The sequence below is a fragment of the Pantherophis guttatus genome, chromosome 1, assembly GCF_059756535.1.
Source record: "Pantherophis guttatus breed Tessera chromosome 1, ASM5975653v1, whole genome shotgun sequence".
Classification (NCBI taxonomy): domain Eukaryota; kingdom Metazoa; phylum Chordata; class Lepidosauria; order Squamata; family Colubridae; genus Pantherophis; species Pantherophis guttatus.
In genome coordinates this window covers 297,710,575-297,736,321 of record NC_142063.1, presented here as the reverse complement: position 1 = coordinate 297,736,321, position 25,747 = coordinate 297,710,575, and the positions used below count along the sequence as shown (strand labels likewise).

General features: G+C 35.2%; 1 protein-coding gene across 5 annotated transcripts in view; it reads right to left on the bottom strand.

Moving 5' to 3' along the window:
* Positions 1–25,747, bottom strand: part of ESRRG (estrogen related receptor gamma) — a 473,251-nt gene that overhangs the window by 196,798 nt on the left and 250,706 nt on the right. For 2 of the 5 annotated variants that reach the window (XM_087883184.1, XM_034427822.3), the window contains exon 2: positions 24,737–24,846. The exons of 2 other annotated variants lie outside the window; for them this stretch is intronic. In XM_087883184.1, coding sequence (XP_087739310.1) covers positions 24,737–24,814 — 78 coding nt within the window. In that variant the 5' untranslated portion in view covers positions 24,815–24,846. Of the gene's footprint in view, positions 1–24,736; positions 24,847–25,747 lie in introns of those variants that run through there. One more of the 5 variants, XM_034427829.3, reaches the window with a different exon arrangement.

Here is a 25,747-nt window from a genome sequence, read left to right as displayed (position 1 = left end):
TATCAAAAGATTACCAGCTTTTCAGAGGTAAAAACATTAATGACCATAAGAATGTTCCTGTTTTTAATCAGAAGATACTACAATTAATGGAAGAAATACCTGTATGCAACCCAGGAATGACCACAAAGAGGGATCAGAAATGCCAGTATGGAGACTGGGACCATGTGATGAAAGCCCAGTTCCTTTTTATAAGTTGTGGCACATGTTAAAAAAGAGATGGCACTTCAATTCTGCAGTTGCTGGAACCAATGTGACTTTTTTTTTTATTAAAAAGTTTTAAAGAATTTTACAAATGTTTTCCCATCCCGCCTCCCCCCTCCCTCCCCGACCCTCCCCTCCCCCGACTTCCCAGAGCAAAATACAGGGTATAGTATTTAACAATCATTTACTAACATATGCTAACTATCTATAGACTCCTATCTCTCTCTTGTACTTTTAACTCCCCTTTTACATGACTAGATTTAAATACTTTCTAAAATCTCTTTATTCATTCATAAACTATTTGAAACTTTTTAATCCGATATTTGTTTTGAATATAGTCAATCCATCTTCTCCATTCCAAAATATATCTTTCATTTGAATGGTCCTTCAAATACGCTGATATTTTGGCCATCTCTGCTAAGTTTACTACTTTTAATGTCCATTCTTCAATAGTAGGCAAATCTTCCTTCTTCCAATACTGCGCCACCAAAAGTCTTGCTGCGGTTATTAAATTTAAAATCAAATTAGTCTTTATAACCGTACAATCTGTAATTATACCCAGCAAAAACAGTTGTGGAATAAACTTTATCTTCTTTTTAAGAATATTTTGCATAATCCACCATATTTTTATCCAAAATGCTTTGATTTTTTTACATGTCCACCATATATGATAATATATATGGCATCATCACACTCACATCTCCAACACTTGAATTGCAAACTTGGATACATACAAGCTAACTTTTTAGGATCTAGATGCCATCTATAAAACATTTTGTAGAAATTTTCTCTCAAATTTTGGGCTCAAATATGGGCTCTAACCCATATTTTTTCCCACGTTTCCATCATTATTGGCTCCTCAATATTTTGTGCCCATTTTATCATACAATCTTTAACTAACTCCATTTCTGAATCTATTTCTATCAATATACAACCTTTTTATGTGACTTTTTTTGACTCTCTTCCCTCACAGATGTCTCTGATGAAACTTGAACTATGAATGTAAGTATTAAGACAAAAATTTTATCTTATGCAGTTGACTTCTTTCAAATATATAGGTTTTTTAAAAAAATATTTCAAATTCTAGCCAGGGCCAACCCAACCTCAAAATCCAAAAGCTTCCTTTGTATGGAAAACAATATGGCAAATTGATAAATGTCCTTCCTTTAAGGATAAAATCAAAGCTATCATCTACAAAACATTTAAGACTGTTGGTAGGAGTCTTTAGTGTAGCTACATATTAAAGAAACTGTAGTCATGTATGAATATACTACTGTATTCCTTCCCTTCAGTGTTCTGCTTGTTGCCATGCTCCTTCAACTTAATATCATCAATCAAAAGAGACCTCTCTTAAGCTATGTCATCAGCAACTCTCAATTGCCCCAACCCACAATATCTTTCTTGTATAAAATTAGAGTTGATTTTAAATGCAAACCATTAGCCTTTGACATAGTGTCAACAGAAACTATCTGCCTTTTTTTCTACACATACCAAAAATCACATAGTATGAATATAACACAGAAAACATGAATAAAATTTGGTGGGTTTTCTAGAAGAAATTGAATTTAAAACAAACTATGCAATCCTTAGAATGTGCTTTGTATGTTATATATCTCTAAAAGTTTGCTGGCCAACTACTTTGATATAATTTCAGCAAAAAATAAACAACATCAAGGATTTTTAACTTCAGTTTTTTCAGTTTAAGGGTTATTTTTAATTCTATTGATTTTATAACTGTAAAATTGAAATGTTTTATTTAAATGTAATTTGTAAAACTGTGCCATAGATAACTATTGCAAAAATGACTGGCAAAATCCTTGCTATGCTTTAAAGTATTATTTCACAGTATCCATTACCATGTTCTGAGAAATTAGTTCAAATGTCAGGATTATCTTGCTTGACTAATATGAAGATAATATAGATATAGCTCAGCAGAGAGCATTAAACAATTTGTGAGCAATTTTTTTTTCATTTACCAACCTATTCTTTTTCCCTTTCAGTTCTGTCATCTGATGAGGCATCCTTGTCTTTAAAAAAAAATTATTGACAATTTCTACATAAACTATTTATGGAGATATAGTAATAAATGTAACTGTAAAACAATGCACACAACGTATGACCTTCTGGGACTGTTTTGTTTTGTTTGGAGAACAGTTCCAAGCAATGGCCTGATCACAGTGGCCCGTGCTGGGGTATCACGAGTCCTAGAACATTTATTAACAGAACAGTTTCCCTATTCCTGTTCTAGTTGGAATTAAATTCTTAAAACCTTTTCTTTTCCATATTCATCCAGTGAAGCAGCAGAGATCCAAGATGAAAGAATTGTCTTGCCATTTTTTGTTCTTGGCTTACATGATACCGTTTCTTTATTTTCCCTGTAGACATATTTGCAGATCAGGCTTACACCTATACTTAGGTCAGGCTTCTGACCTCAGTTAAGCTACTGTGTCCCTGCTGAAGTATTGCCCTTTAGATCACTGACTTGCTATTATTCTTTGGTTAATAGACCCGATCGGGGTACACATTAGAAAGAATCTGGCTATAGTCCTATCCCTAGTTTTAAATGCAGAGGTAACTTACACAAAAGATCTGCTGAATAATGAGGAACAAACAGGAAAGGGTCAAGAAGGAAGGGAGGGAGGGATGGAGGGAGGGAGGAAGGGAGGAAGGAAGGAAGGAAGGAAGGAAGGAAGGAAGGAAGGAAGGAAGGAAGGAAGGAAGGAAAGAAAGAAAGATTTCCAGCATAGTGGAGTGGATTCATTCTTCATTTTATAATGGACAGTTCATATAGCACTCTGCAGATCGTACAACTAAAATCATTTACCATTTAAAAATCAAGGCATCTTGTGACAAAGGTTCATTTCAGAGAACCTGTCCTATATCCTGGGGAAATAAATATTGACACTTACGAGAATTTTCTTACACATAGGAATTCTGTTGGAGAAAGTGACAGCACCAGGCTCTCTCTCCACCCGCAACTACAGTATACTAACCCCTTATGTCACATTTGCATTTCTATTCAACTGAACTGCCTGACAATGAGGCAAATGGTTTTGCCTTATCTGTACAATTCTGGACAACAGAGATTTCTATGCTATACAAAAGAACAGCCTTACCATTCAGCATTTCAACAGTTTCTACTGAAGTCCACCAAGATACCTTAGGGAATCCTGCCTTATAAATATGTTTCCTTGCCAAATTATTCACCCCCACACACATTAATTGAAGGAAGTAAAAAGAGAATCTCCTGGGAGACAAAACTCTACCATTTACAATTTCAAGTGTTAACTCTCGAAATTAACTCTGTACTTTGGAAATATACAATCTACTGTATATCTGTAATATAATTGAGTAAACAATGTCTAGAGGTCAGAAAGTGCAGAAAATGTTTTATTTTCAACTCAGGATAAAATTGACCCTCTTGAAATATTTCATCAAAAGGACAGAATGATTCAAATTAGCTCCATTCTGACCGAACAAAACTGAAAAGAGATTGTGGGTTTCATATTTATCAGAATAATGCATGACATTTTTCAAGTGTTCCAGGTTTTGTAAACAATGAAAAATTGAGTTCAGTTACTCCAGCCTTGCTTTTTCCACCAGGGTCACAAGAGTACTTGAGATGATATTCTGTGCTGAATACTGCCTACTATTCAAATTATTGAAAATATGACCGAGAATATGACTTTTTAAAGCAATTTTAAATAGATCTGAATAGAACATAATTTTGTTCTCAACTATGGGAAAGGAATTTGTTATCACCTTTTCAAAAGAAGAAAACAGAAAATATCCTAATTTCTTTAAATCGTTAAACCTCTTGGTTTCTTAGTCAAAGTTTGTAAGGACAAAGTAAGCAGCAAATTCATTTAGTTTCACTTAGTACATTGCTTATATAATTTTTCTAACATTCTGATTTTTTTCCCCCTTGGTTAATTTTTCTATAGGTGCTAACATCACAATTATAAGAATATATCTGCTGTTTTTCCCCCATCCTACCTGCACAAGCCCATCAAAAAAACCCAGTATTTTTATTTGTTGATATTTTTGCTTGCATAGCGGGATGGCTGCTGACTACAAAAAACAGAGCTGTTATTGCTTCTTAACAACATATATTAATAAAACACAAGAGTACGCATATTGCACATACATGCCAAAATGCAACAAGTCAGCCTGAAAATCAAAATTAACAAGATACAAGTGCACAAGACCATGCAAAAAGCTACGCAAACACTAAGGTTACATTAACCAAGCAACCAAATCAACAATGTGCAATTAGTTTTTACAATCTCAGTAGCATTAACAACATTTCTGAGTGAAGCACAGTTATGCACACACAGGCACATACCTGTTTGCATATTTACTGCAAAATAAAGGCATAGTACAACATCCAGACAATTCACCCACTCACTTATGGTGTGGGTCTAGCAATTTTTTTTTTTTTAAGTATGGTGAATCTCTGCTGGAAAATGTTGGAAAACAGCACCTAACTGCAAATAACAACACAGCTGAAATGGTTGGAATACTAAAAGCTATGGTGCTTTATAAGTGTCAGGTTTTGTTTAACATTTAATACAAAATAGCATCTTTTTTTTTAAAATTTGATTTATATGCCGCCGTTCTCCGGAGACTCAGGGCGGCTTACAATGCAATAGCCTTCATACTTTTGTATATTTATACAAAGTCAGCTTATTGCCCCCACAAACTGGACCCTCATTTTACCTACCTTAGAAAGGATGGAAGGCTGAGTCAACCTTGAGCCTGGTGAGATTCGAACTTATAGTAATTGCAGACAGCTGGTGTTAATCACAATGCTTTTAGTCTGCTGAGCCACCAGGCCCTTTTTGTTTTGTCACTCTATCTTAATTCTTACAATGTACATTTGTTGAGTACTTGGAGTACTTAAAATACTTTGCATCCAAAAATCTTTATAATTTGTATCATTTAATTCCCATGTGTGACAATTTCATATTAATTCCTTTAAAATTAACATTTTCTTACTGATATGTTAGTCAACCCAGATGAAATCTCCAGATGAGCTTGAGACTTATACCTATTATAGAAAAAGCTTACAATTTATAAAAAGCAAAAAAGAAAAGAGTTCTCTATGGAATGGAATGTCTATATAAAATTCAGAGGATGTCTTGACTATTTTAAGCAATAGTGAACCTATCAAACATATGTTTGATGATGAAGTAAGTAGACTGTTTTAATAAATTACACCATAACAAGACAGGATCTGCTTTCTTTTACTAGATCTCATGGCACTATGGGATGTGAGGGAACCAGAGGTGGTATTCAGCTGACCAGTTCTGGAGAACTGGTAGCGGAAATTTTGAGTAGTTCGGAGAACCGGTAAATACCACCTCTGATTGGCCCCACCCCCATCTGTTCTCTGCCTCCCGAGTTCCAACTGATCGGGAGGAAATGGAATTTTGTATTAACCTTCCCCTGGAGTGGGGAGGGAATGGAGATTTTACAGTATCCTTCCCCTGCCATGTCCACCAAGCCACGCCCACCAAGCCATACCACGCCCACCAAGCCACGCCCACAGAACCGGTAGTAAAAAAATTTGAATCCCACCACTGGAGGTAACCTATGGCTATCAAGGATTTGGAAAGCCACAGGTCTCTCAATGTTATGCTATGGTATGACAGCTAATTTATACTATTGTCCTAATGACAAAAAAAAAAAAAAAAGATAAGCATTAAAGGAACATTCCAGTCCGGAGACTGATTCCAAAGAAGGCATTTCCACCTTAATCAATCTTTCTTTAAATAGACTAAAATATCTCTCCTGTCCTACATCAGTGGCACCAACTAGACAGGGGGTATGCCTCCTGTGTTTAGTTTGTGGGCTCAGACAGGCATCAAACGCTATCTTACACATGTTCAGCTGAAAATTATAGTTACTTCATATGATCAGGAATTTTGTCCAATGGAGGTTTAGATATAAGCATGGAAGATACTTTACAATTACAATTAGTTTTTAGAATCTCTAGAAAGAAGGATTAATGGAGGAAGTCATAAATATTTTGTTTTGGAATTTAGAATCATTGTTCTCAAACTGCAATCTAGGCAGGGCCGGATTTAGATGAAAAGAGGCCCTAGGCTATTCCACTTATGAGGCCCTTTCACCTATAGTGAAAGTGTAATTTTAATTTTGCTAACAATTTGAATGTAGGCCCCTCTTGATCTTGAGGCCCTAGGCTGAAGCCTAGTTAGCCTATAGGAAAATCCGGCCCTGAATCTAGGGAATCCTGTAATTCTTCAGAAACCTGCTTTAGAACATTTAACAATATCAAACCATGAATACTCATAAACTTTCCTTGTTTATTAACCTAGTAATATGCAATAAGTAGAGAAAACTACAGAAGACAAGAAAGTATGCCCATGACTATGTAGAGGGGCACTTCCTGTGCCGTTTTCAAAGACTTACTTCCAATCTCTACTCACTCCATCTTTTAGAAAAAGAGTAAAGGTATTTTATAGTTTGGCTTTTTAATTTAGCCTCTGAATTGCTTGAAATAAGATTTTAATTATGTTACCTTATTTTATTGCATTATTAGCCACCTTGAGCATTAGTGCTGAAGGGAAAAATAGGGTACATATCTAATATGTATAGGGCGGTATAGAAATTTAAACAAACAAATAAATAAATAAATAAATAATAAATAGTAATAGTAATAATTCTATTATTGATACTACAGTTCAACAGAATGATCTTTTGGTTCTCTGAGAATTGAATCAACATAATCCACAGAACGAAAAAAGAAAAAGAAAAAACAATGAAGAATACATTTAAAAACAATATAAACTTAATATAAATGTAAGCATCTAACAAACATTCCAGAATGCGGCCACACGGGTGGTTACGGGAGCTCCTCATTACTCCCATGTAACACCTCTCCTGCGCAAGCTGCACTGGTTACCGGTGGTCCACCGGATTCACTTCAAGGTGCTGGTATTGACCTATAAACCCCTACAAGGCTTAGGCCCGGGGTCCTGCCTGCTTCCCACCGCCCTGTCCGCTTTCACAGAGCCGCTCTCCTCAGGGTACCGTCGACCAGGCAATGCCATCTGGCGACGCCCAGGGGTAGGGCATTCTCTGTGGGCGCCCCTACCCTTTAGAACGAACTATCCACCGAGCTCTGGATGGCCCCGAATCTCCGCTCCTTCAGTCGAGGCCTGAAGACTTGGCTATTCCAACAAATGGGCTGATGCTGATTCTTGGGTTTTATCATTTATTGATTTTAATTTGGTTTTAACGGAATTTTATTATTTTATCATTATATGTTTTTAATCCTGTGTTCGCCGCCCTGAGTCCTTTGGGAGAAGGGCGACATATAAATACTGTCAAATAAATAAATAAATAAATAAATAAATCCTAATAACTGAGAAAGAAGCCAAGTTTTTATGGCTAACCAGATTAGGTCTATCCAGATCTCCAGAAGAGGTTGTTCCATAGGACAAGCATCATGACAAAGAAAGCATTTCCTGAGGCCCACAACATGGCAGGAGGCCATTCTTTTTTGTTAATTTGTGTTTAATGTTAAGAAACCAGTATTAATTTGCAAAGTTCTCAAAAGTAACCAGTGGTGGGTTCTACTTACCTTTACTACCGATTCGCATTGCGCCCGCGCATGCATGCTCACTTTGCTCGTGCATGCACAGAAACTTCTGTGCAATTGCAGATCACCTATGATGACATCCGGGTCATTGGTGAAGTCTCCCGCCAGTTTTACTACCGGTTCTTGCAAACCAGTCTGAATCGGGGGGCAACCCACCACTGAAAGTAACACTCTTAGTTTTAAAAATGTTGCCTAAAATTTCTTATTTGGAACTATGAAAGAATCTACACACAAAAACCATCTGATCCATTTCAGTTTTAAATATATTTTTTTCTTTGTTAAAAGATGAACTACTTATTAATTAATAAAATTAAATGCATAATTTGAATTAAGATAACATCAGGAATCATATATAAGAAGTCTTTTTAAGATGATGAATTGTACACTAACTGTGTGTAATGTATTTTTTGTTGGTCGGTTGGCTTAGTTATGAATGGGTGCCATCTTCCATCTGCTGTCTTGCTAGCTTATTTCCATTACAGTTTCAGTATTTCATAGGTTTTAAGATGCCATTCTAGTTTTCTTGTTTCACTTATTTTGTTTTCACTATGGCATCCAGAGGTTATCCCTTTTGTGTTCCTCTCTATAGCCTTCTGTGAGTGTTTACATGTTTATTCTGCAATTCTGTTCCATTTATCTTTGAAACATTAAATATAAATATTAACATTGTATGTATATTTCCAATTGCATGTGAATATTCTAATTTCTTTATATAATTAGCTAGTCAGGTAATGTCATACTTCTGTTTTCAGATATCTCATAATCAATTAAAGAAATGTGGATTTTCACTTTATTTTCATTCCTCTTCAATGATCATTGTTAGAAACAATTATCTGACTTAGAAACTATTTTTACTCAGAATATTTTAATTATGAACATGGAAGTATAACATCAGATTTTTAAAACTGCATCTACAGTTTGAGTTTGAGTTCATTTAAAACTAAAATCTCACACTAAGGACTGGATATTGAGAAAGAATCACTGAACCAAATTCTACCTTTAGCTATATTGCAATATGTGGGCTTACTATAATGTTTGTCTGAGAACAGTAGAAGCAAACCGGGTGACAGTTTTTATTACACAAATGCTTGCCAGTTAACATCACAGAAAAGCTGTGATGTTACAGCTGATTCACAATTGTGTTAAGATTACAGTCTTGAATTTAAGCCTGCTTTATTTGACTCATTTTGACAAGGCTAATTCAGTTTAAATGAAAATATTTTCTCTTAACTGAATTATGCATAGAAATTAAAGAAAGATATTATGTTCATGAAAGAGTTGTCTATAGCATCATATTTTGCACTAATATAAAACCAGAAAAGAAGAACAGTTTTCCATATACAGTAAATCACAAATCAAGGTACAATATGAGGAATAAATAGCTCTTAAGAGCTCACCCACCCCAATTCTCAACATTGCTACTGTTTAACACCACAGCAAATTGTCAAGATATAGAGTGATTTAGAGTTCAAACTGAATATTGTAGACAAGCTCAATTCACTGCGCAGTTTGTGATTCCAAATACAGTAGATGCCTACTAAGTCTTTGGGATACAGAAAGCTAAGCTGAGTTTCAAGGTAGGAATAAATTGTTCAGTTAAACTGTTCATTGTTTATACAGTTCAAACTGTAGAATATGTGGCCCACATATAATGCGTTGATGAAGAAGCATATGAATGGGATGGAGTCTAGATCAGAATTCCCCAGTATTTGGAGACCAGTAGTGTTGTGGGGAGGGAGTATTGTGAGAACCATCTAAAATTGGCTAATAGAGTGTCTGTGATTTGGGTACAGACAGGACTATGCATCAATATACAGGAAGGGATAAGTGGGCAAGTGAATTCACAAAAGTCAGTATGTAAGTCAGTATTTTTCAACCTCAGCAACTTTAAGACATGTGGACCTCAACTCCCAGAATTCCCCAGCCAGCATACTCTAATTTAATTTAATTTAATTTAATTTAATTTAATTTAATTTAATTTAATTTAATTTAATTTAATTTAATTTAATTTAATTTAATTTAATTTAATTTAATTTAATTTAATTTAATTTAATTTATTCAATTTATATGCCGCCCCTCTCGAAGACTCAGGGCGGCTCACAATACATTTAAAAAAATCATTATAAAAAAAAAAACATTTAAAAATTAAAAACATTAAAACATTAAAAACTCATTCACACCATTCATGGCAGGATCTCGCCAGATCACAAGAGCGAGATCAACAGCCCCAGGCCTGCCAGAAAAGCCAGGTCTTCACCGCTTTTCGGAAGGCCAATAGGTGGGGATGGTCCGGACCTCAGGAGGTAACTGGTTCCAGAGAGCTGGGGCAGCCACAGAGAAGGCCCTCCCCCGTGGGCCCGCCAGCCAGCATTGTTTAGCTGACGGGACTCTAATATAAATGATACAAATAGGTGACACAAATTGTATAATTGTATAAGGTTGTATAGAGCTGTAACATTTACATAATTTCCACAATGATGTTATGATGCACGTAATGTTTCTATGGTTTGCACGAACCAGCCATGTACCAAATGCCTCATATCAGACATATCAAAACCAAAATTATAGCCAGAACCTGAAAAGGATCCAGAGAAGTTACTTATCAAGAAACTTAAAACAAGGTAGAAAAGGAATTTGAGTCAAAGTATAGAATAGAATAGAATAGAATAGAATAGAATAGAATAGAATAGAATAGAATAGAATAGAATAGAATAGAATAGAATAGAATAGAATAGAATAGTTGGAAGGGACCTTGGAGGACTTCAAGTCCAACCCCCTGCTTAGGCAACAACCCTATACCATTTCAGACAAATGGTTGCCCAATTTCTTCTTTAAAATTTCCAGTGTTGGAGCATTCACAACTTCTGGAGGCAAGTTGCTCCACTGATTAATTGTTCTGTCAGGAAGTTTCTTCTTAGTTCCTGATAGTTAGAACAATTAATCAGTGGAACACCTTGTCTCCAGAAGTTGTGAATGCTCCAACAAAAATTGCCAAAGCAATTTTTTTCCAAGAAAGGGAAAAAAAAGAAAGCTGCAGATGCTTGTACATATACATACACAAAAAGAAATATGACAGTGCCTCACATCTACCAATATATCTACCAATATATCTACCAATATATATACACTAAACAAAAGAGATAATATACTTAAACAAACAGATAAACTAACTCCCATTGCACCAAAACAAGTACAGGATGGTCCTCCCCCAACCTGCTAACCAGCTGAAGATTCTCTCCAAATTCCTAAGCCTTCCCGGAAGCTCCCAACAACCTCTGCAAGCCAATCAATCTTTGCTTTTCTTTCTTGCATTCCTTTCAACAAAGCTGGTCCTGCTTCAGAATGGATTTGTGGACTCTGTCTGATGCCAAAGGGGTTTCACCAACTTACTTTCTATGAAAATCTCACCTTTAGATTATCCCATTGGATTTACTGTCAATAGTGCCTATGAACATAGCATTTCAATAAGATGAGTATCAAATAAGATAAAATTTGTAGGAAGACAAAGCAATGGTAAATTATGAAGCGTGTAGCTGATACGATAATGTAAGAATCCTACCAATTATGTTGTTGCTATATATATTTTAATTGCCTGCAGTTCTAGATAGAGAACTATTTCTTTTCAACCCTTTGGCAAATTTTGCAATAAACCAACAATGTAGCCTCCTCCAAACAATTCTCTCCCAGATGACTGAAGTATAGCTCTCCTCCTTTCCAGCCAAAATAAGTGATATTTTCAGAAATCTCAAAGTTGTTACTTCTAACCAGGTAACATGAAATGCTGCAATGCCTTGGGATCTTTCACTCCACAGGTGTACATTCAACATTCTGCTACCAAGTACTTGGAATTCTTCCTCAGACAACCTTATCCAATATAGGCTACTTGGGTTCATATGATTTGAATATAAATTACTGGGAAAAAGAAAAACTTTTATACTTCCCACATAAAAGCTTAGGTTTATTAATTAAAGGCCCTATTGCCTTTCTCTTCTTTGTATAAACATCCTATTTCCCTTATTTATTTATTTTTGGTAGCAGCCAATGGTTTTGCAATTGAGTGCCATCATGTGCAATGGGGTAAGTCCTTCCTTATTGACCCATGCTACATATTTATTTGCATTGTCTCCCTGGTTCAACAAGTCTGCATTGATGGCACCTGTTAAAGCTGCCTCAGCTAAGCTGTTCCGCATTTGTCTAGCTGGATTTGGGTTTCCTGGATCCCTGACTGAATACAAAGTGAGCAGAAAAAACACTGTTTGGCAACAAGCACAGTAGGGAATATGCTGTCTGTTGGTATACAAATGCGTGAATGTATTCCTCATAACATTTCTAAGGGAGCGTGCTGCTTGAGTCTCGTTGCTGTTGAGATCAAAATGATCTCCTTTGTTGTCAGTTGTTTAACAGCAGCTGTTTAATGTAACTTCAAATGATCTGCTTGAATGAAGTTGTCATTTTTGCATCCATCCTTAACGTGGTTGGAAAAGCAAAAGCTCAGCCGCAGTATAGTATTTTTCTATTGTTCTCTCAAAAGTTTTATACTCTGCATTTCAAATATCCCAGCAAAATAATAGCAAGCAAACAGAAATGTTAAAACAATGGGGTTTTTTAAAAATGTTTAAAAATGTGTAGATGATTTTCGGTTCGCCTCTAAAAATAAACATGCCAGAAATTACAAGTGTTACAGGAACGTTTTCTTAATACATGTTGTCTTAAATTTATTTCTGCCTTTCTTTAATACAACAGAGGTTCACTGAATTTTTATTAATTTTTTTCAGCACAGGAGAATTTGGCAAGGTTTCTGATTTGGCTGGATAATGAACCAATAGCATATTGTAATACCTGATCTTGAAAAATATTTGCAATCCTCTAATGAACAATAGAGGGCACTAATGCCTCTAATCTGGAAAAAAACCTTGCAGATCATAGGAAAGAAATAAGAAAACATCATATGGCTCATAAAACTTATTTGCCAAATATGTGTCTGTGCATATGAATGTACATGCATGAATTTCATTTTTTCTGATGTCATTAAAAATTTTCCTTGTTCTCTGAATGTTTATCTTTCTTAGAGAAACAAGAGGATTATTGCTTGCATCATCCCAACATTTAAAAAAGTATTTTATATTATCTTTTTTACTCAATATGCTCAAAAAGTAATCAGAATATTATCTCAAACCATTCTTAGCCAATATCTACAGCTCTTATTGCAAAGTTGGTGTTGTTTAATACAAAACACAGTAGGTGCTTTTCACAAATATGTAGCATAAAGGCCCTTCAGAACAGGTGTGTGTTGCCCTTTTTTCATGGTGCCACTTGCTTAAAAAAAAAACTGTCAAACACCAGCAAATAAAGCTGGTCTAGAAAAGTGATGCCTGTAGACCAGAGGGAATAGTTTAACATAATGCTGTTTGAGACAGATGCAAAATAATAAACACTATTGTATACCCTTCCTATTATTAGTATTCCTTGGGGAAAATGTATATGAAAAATCAGGGTAAGCATTGCAAGAAAAAAAGTGTTACAAAAATTTAGATATTCCTGATCATCAAATAGTTGTATTCAATTTGCTTTGTAAAGCACCTAAAGGTCCATATTATAGACGTGAAGCAACATTAATTTTTCACAGTTACTAAAGTATTCTGCTCTTGTATAGCAACTCAAGATACCTTGGGCACAATTTTGACATCAACATGATCCATTAATTTTGGGGGGCCTTGCTGCTTCCTGTAAAATCAGTATTTAAATCAATTTGCAACTTTAGCTTCATCACAGTGCAAAAAGTGTGTGTTGTCTTTTTTTCATGGTCCTAATCCATAGGTACCAAAATCAATGTGTTGTTTCATTAAGTTAAACAGTTTCAAAAAAAAAACTTCTATATTTTTCTTTTTTTATGACAACATGCAGGTTGGTTTCTGGTTGTGTTTGTAGCTTTCTTATGAAAATTGTGTTTACAAGTCTTTAAAAATAAATTGTCGAATAAACAAGATGAAAATACGCACCCTATGGATTTTTGTTTTACTGAATTAAAGCAGTGATGATGGTCAAGGGGATAGTAATACATTCTAACACTATATGTTATTAATAACTGTACTGATATTACATATCTTATATGACAATTTTTGTGTTTTCTTCAATATGTCCTTTTTGACTATATTTTTTTTTCAGAAGTAATCTAAGTCAGGAACATAGGTTGGCTCTTTGTGTTTGACCAATGAAGTATACAATAGCTGACTAGTTACGGACTTCGAGCCTTTAGATTGGCTTTAGGATATTGTATTGGTTAGAAAATGTGGGAAGCATAATTTCAACACATTTGGATGGCCCCAGATTGGGAAATAATGTTTTAATTTATAGCTCTATTTGATTCTTATAAATGACAATCAGTTATGCATGTTTTATAAATACAATTGTCGCAATGAGTAGTGTAGCTGGGACTGCCCTGGAAGATCAACCATAAGCTTCAATAGGTCCAAAATGCAGCAGTGCAGGCAACTATGGATGTACCTGACAATGCCCATGTTGCATTTACACTGGTTCCTAATTTGCTTTGGAGCACAGTTCAAGATGCTGGTTATTATCTACATAACCTTACATAGCATTGGATCAGGGTATGTGAAGGACCACCTTACTCCCATAATTTCCACCCTTTCCATTAGATTAAGGAGAAGGGGCATGTATATGAATAGTCTCAGTCATCCAAGTCATGGTTGTCTCAAAGGTTTCAAAAGGCAACTGGACTTTGAAGAAGAACTGAAGAAGCATCTTGAATGAGAAGCAAAATGTCTTCCTCAAGGAAAAAGCAAAGTCCAGTTGCCTTTTGAAAAAGCACATTTGAGAGGAGGGGCATGCTTTGGGACCCATCCATCATCTAACAGGACATAGGAAATGTACCTTTCCATAGATAAGCATGCTTTCTAAAACAGGGGTCACCAACTTTTCAGACCTCAGAGACCACTAAATTCATAATTTTAAATCCCTCTAATATGATCTGCCTAATGATCGGCTGGGTGGGCATGGCTAGGTGGTCATGTAACTGGGTGGGCGTGGCCAATTCAATGTCACTCACATTGAGGGATGCCTCGCCAGCCTCTACTAGTTCCTCCCCCCAGCCCAGGCTCCTTAGGGCCCCAACAGGAAGTAGTTGTCGGAGCTAAACAGCCACCATGAGAAAGAGTTGGGAAAACAGCTGGCTCAGTTCAAATTGGATCTGACTGAAAAGGAGACTCAACAGAAGCACCTCACTGAGGACTACCAGCATAGGCTTTCCAAGCAGAGGGAAGACCTGTGGGACTACAAGCCAGGTACAGGTGCCTGGAGGCTCAGCGGGCTGAGATGGTCAGCCAGTTCCAGGCAATGAGGCAGTCCCACTGGAACAAGGTCCTCCAGCTCCTTGCCACCAGTGGCTCTTCCCTCCAGCCTTCACCCAAAGCCCCACACCAGGAGGCTGAAGCAGACCCCAAGTTGGAATTTCTGCCCCCCTCTGACCTGCACAAAAAGACCCTGAAGGGGGAAACTCTCTGCAGCAACACAAACATTCATTGCACATATCGGCCCAGGGGCCTTAGTTTGAGGACCCCTGATTTAGTGCACTATAAAAAAATGAAAATAATTTTTCTGTGGACCACCAACATTTTCTCATGGACCACCAGTGGTCCATGGACCACCAGTTGGTGACCGCTGTTCTAGAACACCATACCACCTTAGGTTAGGTTGGCCCTGACTCTGTTCACCTTTCAGAAAGCTTTAAAGATATGAATGCTTTTCTGGGCCTGAGGGTCAAGGAGATAATTAAGTCCCCACTGTGTGTAGTGCCTTTGACAGCCACTTTGTGTTTTAGTTATGTGTCAACCATATTTTTATTTTTATTTTAACCTTACTAGCAGTAGTTATATTTGTGAGATAGGCAGCCATATAACTTGATTTAAATAAATAAAAAATGCTCAGACAAATACCACAAATAATAAAGAGACACCGTATATTAATACTAAGGCCAGTCTTGACCAACAAGTACAGATGGTTGGTTCAAATAATGAGCATCTCTGAAATAAACAAAAACAAATTAAATAAATTTAGTTTGGAAATCCAACATACAATTATAACTTCCATGAAACTGTAAAGCACAGAAATATTGATACTTGGGTCTATGTAACTGTCTATTTAATAAAACTATGCAACTATTTAATAAAACACCAGGCCTCTACCATGAATATTTATTTCTGATTTTATCATAATTATATACTACCAAAATAATTAGACTCTGGATGATGCATGAAACTAATAGAACCCTGACTAATCCACTAACTCACATTAAACCATAGACTAGATGGTCCCCCAGAACTTTTAATTAAGAGCCAAAGACCTATTGACAAACAATGGGATTGAGTATCTTCTGAAAGGAAAACAAGCCCAGAACAGCAAAGGTTAAGTATACTTCTGGGAGAAGTGTCTTCCCCAAATACAGCCAGATTATAAAAAGCCAGTTGTCATGCTTATGCAGGGTACTGGCACTGCTTTTAAAGACAACGCTTCTACATGAATAGAATTCAGTTATATATTGGAGTTCATTGCTTATTAAATGAATTATTTACAAAAGGGAATAAAGCATTACTTCCTAAATAGTAATTTAAAATTAATATAGTAACTTTAATTAGTTTGAATATGTTTGGTCTTCTATTACTTGAGCCATCCTTCTCTCTTAATGCCTTTTCTCTCATATTAGATTTTCCTAAATTCTTCCCTATCAAATCCCTCATAAACAGAAATAATGCTGTACCATAGGCATCCAGAAAGGCCAAAGGGGAAACAAACAATGAGCCTGCCTGATGACATCATTTTGCCAATGCCATCATCTACCTACTTGCAAAGACATTGACATGCAAGCACACAATGATGGCATTTATTATCTCCATTGTTTGCTTTAGACACTACTGGATTGCCTTCAGGGGCTTTTACCTTGGAGGGTAATTCTGTTTGTTTGTTTGCACCTTTGAGTTTCCAAGTCTCTATTGAAACTTTGATCTGAAGAAACCTTCTGTCCATGGCAGGCATGACTAGAGTTTCACCACTATCCCACAGCCATTATTTTGGTCACTTTAACAATCAGGTCAGAATGATATTTGTCCTGTTTCTACTCCCTCCAAGCACAATGATTTAAACTTAATTTGCCTGTCCTATTAAGTTCTTATCTCAATTGTTCATTGCCAAAAAGCTAATCTTCCCTCCAAAAATCCTCCCCAGCATTTTCAATATTTTGTTGGACTCTTAATTAATTGGAATATTACTTTATCATATCCTAGTCCAGCTTTATGTCTTCCAAATCAAAGTGTCATCCAGGTTTTTTACATATTTATTCATATTCTATTAGAATAGAATAGAATAGAATAGAATAGAATAGAATAGAATAGAATAGAATAGAATAGAATAGAATAGAATAGAATAGAATAGAATAGAATAGAATAGAATTCTTTATTGGCCAAGTGTGATTGGACGGACAAGGGATTTGTCTCGGTGCATACGCTCTCAGTGTACATAAAAGAAAAGATACATTCATCAAGAATCATAAGGTACAACACTTAATACCAAGCTAATACCAAGATTATTGGTTCATTAGTGGAAAAGAAACAGCTTGGATGACAGACTACAAATATCAGAGACTTATTCCCTTTTTCTATGATCATCCTCCCCTCCCTGTTCTACATCTAATATTGTATCTTTTGTTTGTTCTAATAATTTACTTCTTTCTAATATTACCGTATACTGTATAGGACAAAGTGGGAAATTGACTTGAAACGAGGATCACATGTTGTTTTTTGTTATTCCATTCTTTATGGGTTTTTTTTTTTTTTACTAAACTTAATGCACACTTTAACTTTTTCATTAGAATTCTTCATACAAACCAACTTTTTAAAAAGTAGTAGTTGGACTCATGATATAAATTACTTTAATATTTACACATATGTATCCTTTAGAAGAATCTTTTTAAAAGACTGGAAATACCCACTTAAATTGATTGGTGCAACAAAGCTAAAATTCTGTAAATAACATTTCCATTTCAAAAGGTTCCAGTGGATTTTAGGAAGCTGCCAGGCTGAACAAGAATAATCAATTTAGGAAATGTTTGAGTAGATGCTAACAGCTGTTAATTGTTTATATACTACAAGAAATCAAAACCACATACAGAAGCTGCTATAAAATATGAAATTCAGTATCTTCACTTTATAGTTTGAACAGTAAGATTAATTTTTGGCTTGAGAAATCTTTTTGCATCCTCAGAAAAACTAGGTGTAGGTTTTCAAAATTAATTTATACAATATATGAAACAAAAATAACTGTGTGCAATTGTTTTCATTAGCCCAACTAGCAAAACTAGTGAAACTATAGTTATTATACTGGCATAACAGTTTTCACAAAAAATGTTTGAAAGTCATCCTTGGTATTGTCGACATGATATTTAGTCCCAAGGCATGTCAAGCATATAGGATAAAGAAGTGTTGAAGAATATTGCAATTAAGAAGCATGAAAAATAAAGTTTAAAATGGATTTCTAACCTACATGTGTGTGGTAATGCTAGATAGAAATAAGTTGTTATTTCTTTATTATTATCATTAACAGGGGGCTACCACTAATATATTTGTGTAGTAAGATATGAAAAAAGGGGGCAGAGGATGCAAAATTGCTTCACCAGAACTACTTTCAATCATTAGCGGAGTAATTAAACATGAATCCAGAGTTGATGGAAAGTTAAATTTTGAAGGAATGTCGAGAAAAAATGGAGAAGCTGCTGCTTTCATAAGGCCAACATTTGCACAGCAGTATAAAATAATAGCTACAATAATAAAGGAATCACATAAAATTGAGGTTTCTTAAACTTGTCTATGCAACATAAATTCTTTTTCCTGGCCTTCAGCAGCTCAGCTATGTATGACTGCTCCTACTATTATTATTCTATATGTCATTTGGCTGTCTTGCCATTGTTGCTTGGAGGCCCTATGCAGGTCAGAAATTATACTGGTTTTCAGTGTTAGTCTTTTCCCTGAAGTCATAAGTGCGGTAAAAAAGTAATTTCATTACAAAACTGCAGGATACATAAAATCATAATTTTGAAGGACATACAGGATGACTCATCCATACAATCTGACCCTATTCCTCCTTTCCTCCCAAGGCATTGTCCACCACTTCTCCATGTGGATCAGCTGTCTACCTCCATCTCAATCACAGAATGACACAATGTTATTTTCTTTTCAACCCACAGATTTTAAAAAATAGTGCATTTAAAGTAACACAGAGACCAATCTTCCATAGTCACTCAGACGCCTACATCATGATGGCATTAAAAATCAGTTCAATAAATTCACCTCAGATTGTATTAATTTTATCACAAGCAACTGATATATGTATATATAATTACAACATAAAATCTTGGGATACATAAAGATTATAATATTTGACTCAACTATATTGGAACCAGCTTCCAATGTAATTTAGTACCTTTCAGATAAAATTTCCAAGACTTACTGAATTCTCAAAGAGAGAAATACACAATCCCTGTACTGCATGATCTAAGATGTTGTTGATAACAGAAAAAATCTTATGAATGGGCAGTAGTTTAGTCTACCTGAGGGCACAGAGCAACCAACTAATTAAATTGTCCTGTACTGACACTGCTCTCTCTTTATTCTCTTTTCTCATTTTTCCAAACAAAATTTAACTAGTTCCCCAGAATGGGTCTAAACTGGCTAGATAATACCCCTGCTTCATAGTGGACTGGAACAATAGGAATATTCCTATTGGGAATATTCTTCTTTCAGTTGGTACATTTTACATATTTGAATATGGTTTATTTGTGCTTAAGTTTTCTTTCATAAATCAGAATTACAAGCCAAAAACAGTTCTATCTTGCAGTGATGTTGGAATATAGCCAGTGATGAAATCATCAGACATACATATCCAGCTTTGTGTGTATTTTGTCTCAATTCTTTCTTCTCTCATTAACTCTATTTCCATTATTGACCTACAGTAATTCATATTTTGTTCTCAACTTTCTCATTTTTTCAACTTGTACTCTCTGATATGCCTCAATTTTCTAAGTATCTTCTCTAGTGAGCTAAACTTATTACAATCTTTGAAAGTCCATTCTGAAACCATTCTTTTTTGGCATTTAAATAATAAAATAATTATTGCAGTAGTTGGTTTAAAATATAGGACATATCTATCACCAGCAGGAAGGAAAAAGCATATATCATTGAGAATGTTTGACATTTTACCTCAGTTTTTGAAAGTGACACAATTCTTTCCATGCTCAATTGGGGAAGTACAGAATTTCTTAATCTGTAAACATTTTAAAGTCCTCTAGCATGGTGTGTGTGTGTGTGTATTTATCCAGTCTTCAAAAAGTATAGTCTAATTGGGAAGAAGCAGTTCATTAGTAGCTTGGAGCAGTTAGTTGAATCAAGAAACACTATAAGCTGAGACTGTACCTCTCAAAAGATCAAGAAGTAGAAAGTAGCACTGATCAAAGACAGCTTTTTTCAGGACCCTGGACAGCACTCAGAGAAGAGTCTAGTGCTAACTTTTCTGAACTTGAATATCTTCTTAAGGATATACCTTTTGCTATACAATGAGTACCTTAAAAGAAATAAAATTATCTCCATCATTCTTTCCCCTCTGCACCGAAGGAGAAAAGGATTCTGCTACCTTGATTAATTTAGTCCGGGGTTGTCCCTTAGATCCTGACCTAGTGCATTGATGTTTGAAACTATTTTGCCATTTTATCCTAATTACTACCAAAGCGCGTGCTAAATCTTTAGATCATCAGAGTGAAGTAAGGATGCAATCTGGGTTTATTACCATTGTAGAAACTGAGGCAATATTTTCCAGAGCAACTACAGAGTCACTATCATTTGTTAAATTGAAGATCTTTGAGTGAGCATTAAAAGATGTTTGGTTGGCTCTTCAGATTATTGGACTAACTGTTGAACTGTACAAGAATTTGAGAAGAACAGAATGAAAACTATTCTACTTCTAATTCTTCGGTTATTCCCACTTGCCAGCTATGGCTGCTATAAGATAAAAATTCATTCACACATGATTAAACACAAAGAAAAGAAACTGGACACTGTGATAGAAATTATACCTATGTGGCAAATGTTCAAAAATAAAACTATTTTTTTTTAAATGGCCTGAACATTCTTGTGTTTGGAGAATTTTATGAGATATTTCTTCATTTCCTAAGCTCTTTAAATATAAACATTAGTATATAAAGAATTCATTTTTGAAACAGTAATTTTTCTTTGTTTTGACAGGGAAAACATCATTTAGAGGAGTGTATGTGTACAAGTTAACAGTTATGTATACGATATCTGCTCTAGATTAGTCCTGCTTGAATGGCATCATAAATGGGTCCATTCCTCAGCAGTTGTCTACTTCAGATGGAAAATTGACAACCTCTACTTAGTATGTCTTTCATAGTACACAATGAAGTGTAAAACTGCTATGAAAAAGCCTGTGTTTCAAAACAAACCATCTCTGTAATAAGCACTTAAAATACTTTCATTAATATATTTATGTATATAAACAAAAACTTAATATCACCATAAAGAAGCCAAGATAGTGGTGGGAACAGGGACTATGTTTTATTAAGTTCTATAATGTATATAAGATGGCTTTGGCATGCCTGCTTAACAGTACAGAATTTTACTAACATGCACACTTACACACATACATTAAAGCTTAATCAAAATTCTAAATTAGTAAATATTGAATTTAACCACGTTTATATCTCAGGTATTAGCAAATACTTTTGGTCTATAGAGATACAGTCCTTCTAATCTTTATCTGAATTTGCAATTAAGACTTCAGAGCTAGAGATATCTGTACACAGTTCTATATGCAGCTCTGCTCTCTTATATTTAAACGAGTGGTCCCAAACCATATCAGCCTCCCAATGCATCAAAAAGTAAATGTCTGATGTCTAATTGAACTAAGAGATAACAGTCTTTTAAGCTACGCTATGAATGCCTAGTGCAGGATTCCTTTGCCCAGAAAAAAAAGAGACAGAGGATAAAAACCTGCAGGAAATTGTATAGTTACAGAGTATATTTGGCATTTATTTGCCCAATATTCAGTAACAACAAATGCATGGAAGGAAGCCTCCTACTCAATTCTACTAATTGTCACCTCCAGGAGGACATTGTAGGAGTTTCAATATGAGCACTTAAAAAAGTTTTCTTTTCCAATCTCTTGTAGGCTTATATCAGTTTATCACAATTGAACAATTGTGTTGAAAAAGCCTCGGTCTGTTTAATGTCATTAGTGATTGTTCTATAGAACAAACAGCCGCTCCAGCATTCTGCTGCTGTTAATCTTAAATCTAAACTTGGCGGCACTTGGAGAGAGTCTCAAACACCGTTTGTTCTAACCAACGCATGTCTTTTAATCTATTGCAAGTCAAGGCTCTTATCTTTTTGTGCTCAAGTCAGAGTAGTGCTTTCTTTCCCAAATACTAAACAAAACCCATTTAATGTATTTGAAGTCTTTTTTTTTCACCTGAAAATCTTTCCACTTCATTTAGTTGGGCACCAGACTTCAGTATAATCTGTATAATTTACAGCCTTTTAATATATATTCTTTTGATTTTTGTAAAGTTAAATTTGCTGATGAATTATGGGGTTATTTTACAGAACTAGCTCAGTAGGAATAGTGGTTCTTAAGGAGCAACCTCCAGAAAGTTTACCTATTCATGTTTAAAAAAAATCATTTACTCAACCCAAAACCTAGAGGTAAAGGCCAGTGCAAAAATAAGACTGTGTATATTATAGGTAAGACTAATACTATGGGCACCCTGATTTAAAATGTCATTTGCATTCCTAATTCAAAAAAGTAAACATTTTCCACTCAGGATCTGGCTTTGTGTCTCCAAATTAGTTCAAACTAACCTCATGGGCTTCCTGGAAAACCCATCATCCTACCCCATCATCCCAACATATATGCAGAAGTACCTATAAGAAACTGAATTATTTTCTCATGCTACCATACAATTAATCATTCCACAGTTTAGCCTTTAAAACAAGAATCTCCTTTTCATCTTAGAAATTATTTTATGTGCGTATAAACATTAATTGGTTCGATATTTTTCTCAAGCCTATAGTTTACTAAAGGTTTTTACTTTAAGTGAGATCTTAGAAAATCATTTCTAACAGTTCCAATGTATGAAACTAAAACTAAAATACTCAGCTTGTGATATCAGTAGCCTGGCTGATTTATTTGAGGCAGCTGTCATCCATCCATCCATAAACATATATTTCACCTACTACTACCTCAAATACTAATTCAGTAATGAATACATCTTTAATGTAAGTGTAAACTTTGGGAAATCACAATATAGAAATAACATCATATTCCGCTCCACAAAGATTATAAAAACTTAGTGTACACTATAATTTATATGTCAGGATACATTTACCTAGTTTGCCTTGCTCTTTCAGACCAACAGTGGATTGGGAGAGATGTATCTAGGGGAAGCCTCCTGGATGCACAATTTATGATGCAATCCTGTCCCAAAATTCTAATTAGTGTAATAAATATCAAGCATTTCCACAACATTCACAATCATTTTATAGGAACAGTTCTTCCACATCTGAAGCAGTTTATTTACAGCCATATATGTATTGCACATCTTCTCAGTTTATAACTAGTTATCAAATTCTATCAGGCATTTCTGTTTGAGATCATACATTTGTAGAGTCTTGGCCAAGAAGCCATAATAGCATGTGAAATGGAACCAAGTCTTTATATGGTAATTTGCTAAAGAGCACATATGGTAATCGGAATAATCTAACCTTAAAGTTTTTTAATATTGAATTTGCATGCATTTTTAAGAACAATATATCAGTATAGTATGAATCAGGGGTGAAATGCTCCCGGTTCGGACCGGATTGCCTGATCCGGTAGCAATGGAGGCGGTTGGTTCAGAGAACCGGTAGCAAAAATCCCTGCCCCACAATCATCAGAGGCTTTTTTTTTTTTTTTACTTTTAAAAGCATTTTTTCTACAATCTCTTCGGCTGAAAAAATGCTTTTAAAAGTAAAAAAAAAAAGCCTCTGATGATCGCACGGCTCAGCTGGGATCGTCAAAGGCTTTTTAAAAAAAACAACTTTTTTTCTTTTAAATGCCTCTAACAATCCAAGCTGAGTTGCCTGATCGGCAGAGGCTTTTTAAAAAACTCAGCTTGGATCGTCAGAGGCATTTAAAAGAAAAAAACCCTTTTTTTCTTTTAAATGCCTCTGACGATCCAAGCTGAGTTGCCTGATCAGCAGAGGCTTTTTAAAAAACTCAGCTTGGATCGCCAGAGGCATTTAAAAGAAAAAAACCCTTTTTTTCTTTTAAATGCCTCTGCCGATCCCAGATGAGTTGCCTAATCGGCAGAAGCTTTTTTAAAAAGCCTCTGCCCATCAGGCAACTCAGCTGGGATCATCAGAGCCTTTTGAAAGCATTTTTTTACAACCTCTTTGCTGAAGAGGTTGTAGAAAAAATGGTTTTAAAAGTTAAAAAAAAAATTGGCCATGCCCACCCAGTCACATTACTCCCCCCACACCAAGCAACACCCACAGAACCGTTAGTAACAAATTTTAGATTTCACCACTGGTATGAATATATGTATAAAAAGCCGGAGTATTTGTATGCAAGAACCATTAACAGAAGAAACAAACAAAAAAAAAACAATAAATGATATCTCTGCTTGGGAAAGATGGGAGTGAAAAAGACAGAGACTCAAAGTGATTCCAGCTTGATCATGTCTAGTTTAAAAGGGGAAAGAGAAACTCGGGCAGGCTTTCGTGATTCTGTTTTTATGTGCTATACAATATAGAGTTTCAGTAGTCCTTGCAACGTCTGTTTCCTAATCTGGCCTACCTCAAAGGCTGATGATAAGGTTCCACAATTTAATCTGGAGCTTCTAGCAACTGTTAGTGATGTATGTTCTTCCTCCATTTAGGGAACTATTCAGCACACACCTCTGGCTTCTGTTAAAACAGGAAGACCTTCAGTCAGAATATTTTCCAGTAGCCAAAGTTTTTTCATACCTCTGTTCTCTTTACATATTATTTTCCATTTCATTATCAAAATTATAGCAGCAGGAATATAATACTGTTAGAAATAAAATATATGAGAATTCCTCAAACTGGGAACATATCCTGAAAAATTACTGTCGCCCAACCTGTTACCCTCAGATGTGGTAAAATTCAACTCCAATAATTCTAGGTTAATCCAGTCATTCACTCTCTTCTCAGGGGATTACTGTATAGAATTGAAATTCAGCGTATCTGGAGGGCAATAGATTGGTAAACTATTTCATAAAAAGGTTGAACGTGTTCAATCTGATCGGCTTCTGTTCAAAAACGTACTGTACAATAATTTGACCCTGACAAGTATTTCAAAGGCATAAATCTTTATTAGTCAGAAGCAAAAACAAGTCCCTTTGCCTAAGATTTCTGATATGCTAACCATAATCTAATCACATGTAATGTCCAATTATTGCTTTGTTAAAATAATGTGATAACAAATATTCCAAGAAAGCTGACACTAAGACTCTGTAACAAAGAACACTGTATGGACTGTTCATTTACAATGTATTTAAAATAATGTAAAATATAGAACTGGCTTTATTTGGACCAGCTATTATAAAATTCAAAATGTGAAATGAATAATGTTTAAAACATTGTTGCCATAAAAGAATATTTTATAGGCACAAACTTAATTATGTCCAATTTACAGTAACCTATGAATACAATTGTTTTGAAAGCTAAATATCTAATACTGCTTGTTTATAGAGTTGCATAATAGCAACTTCCCAGCAAAAAGCAGTCACAAAGGCAAAATCAACTGGTTAAACAGTTTGCAGATCAGTTGAAATCCACTGTGGTA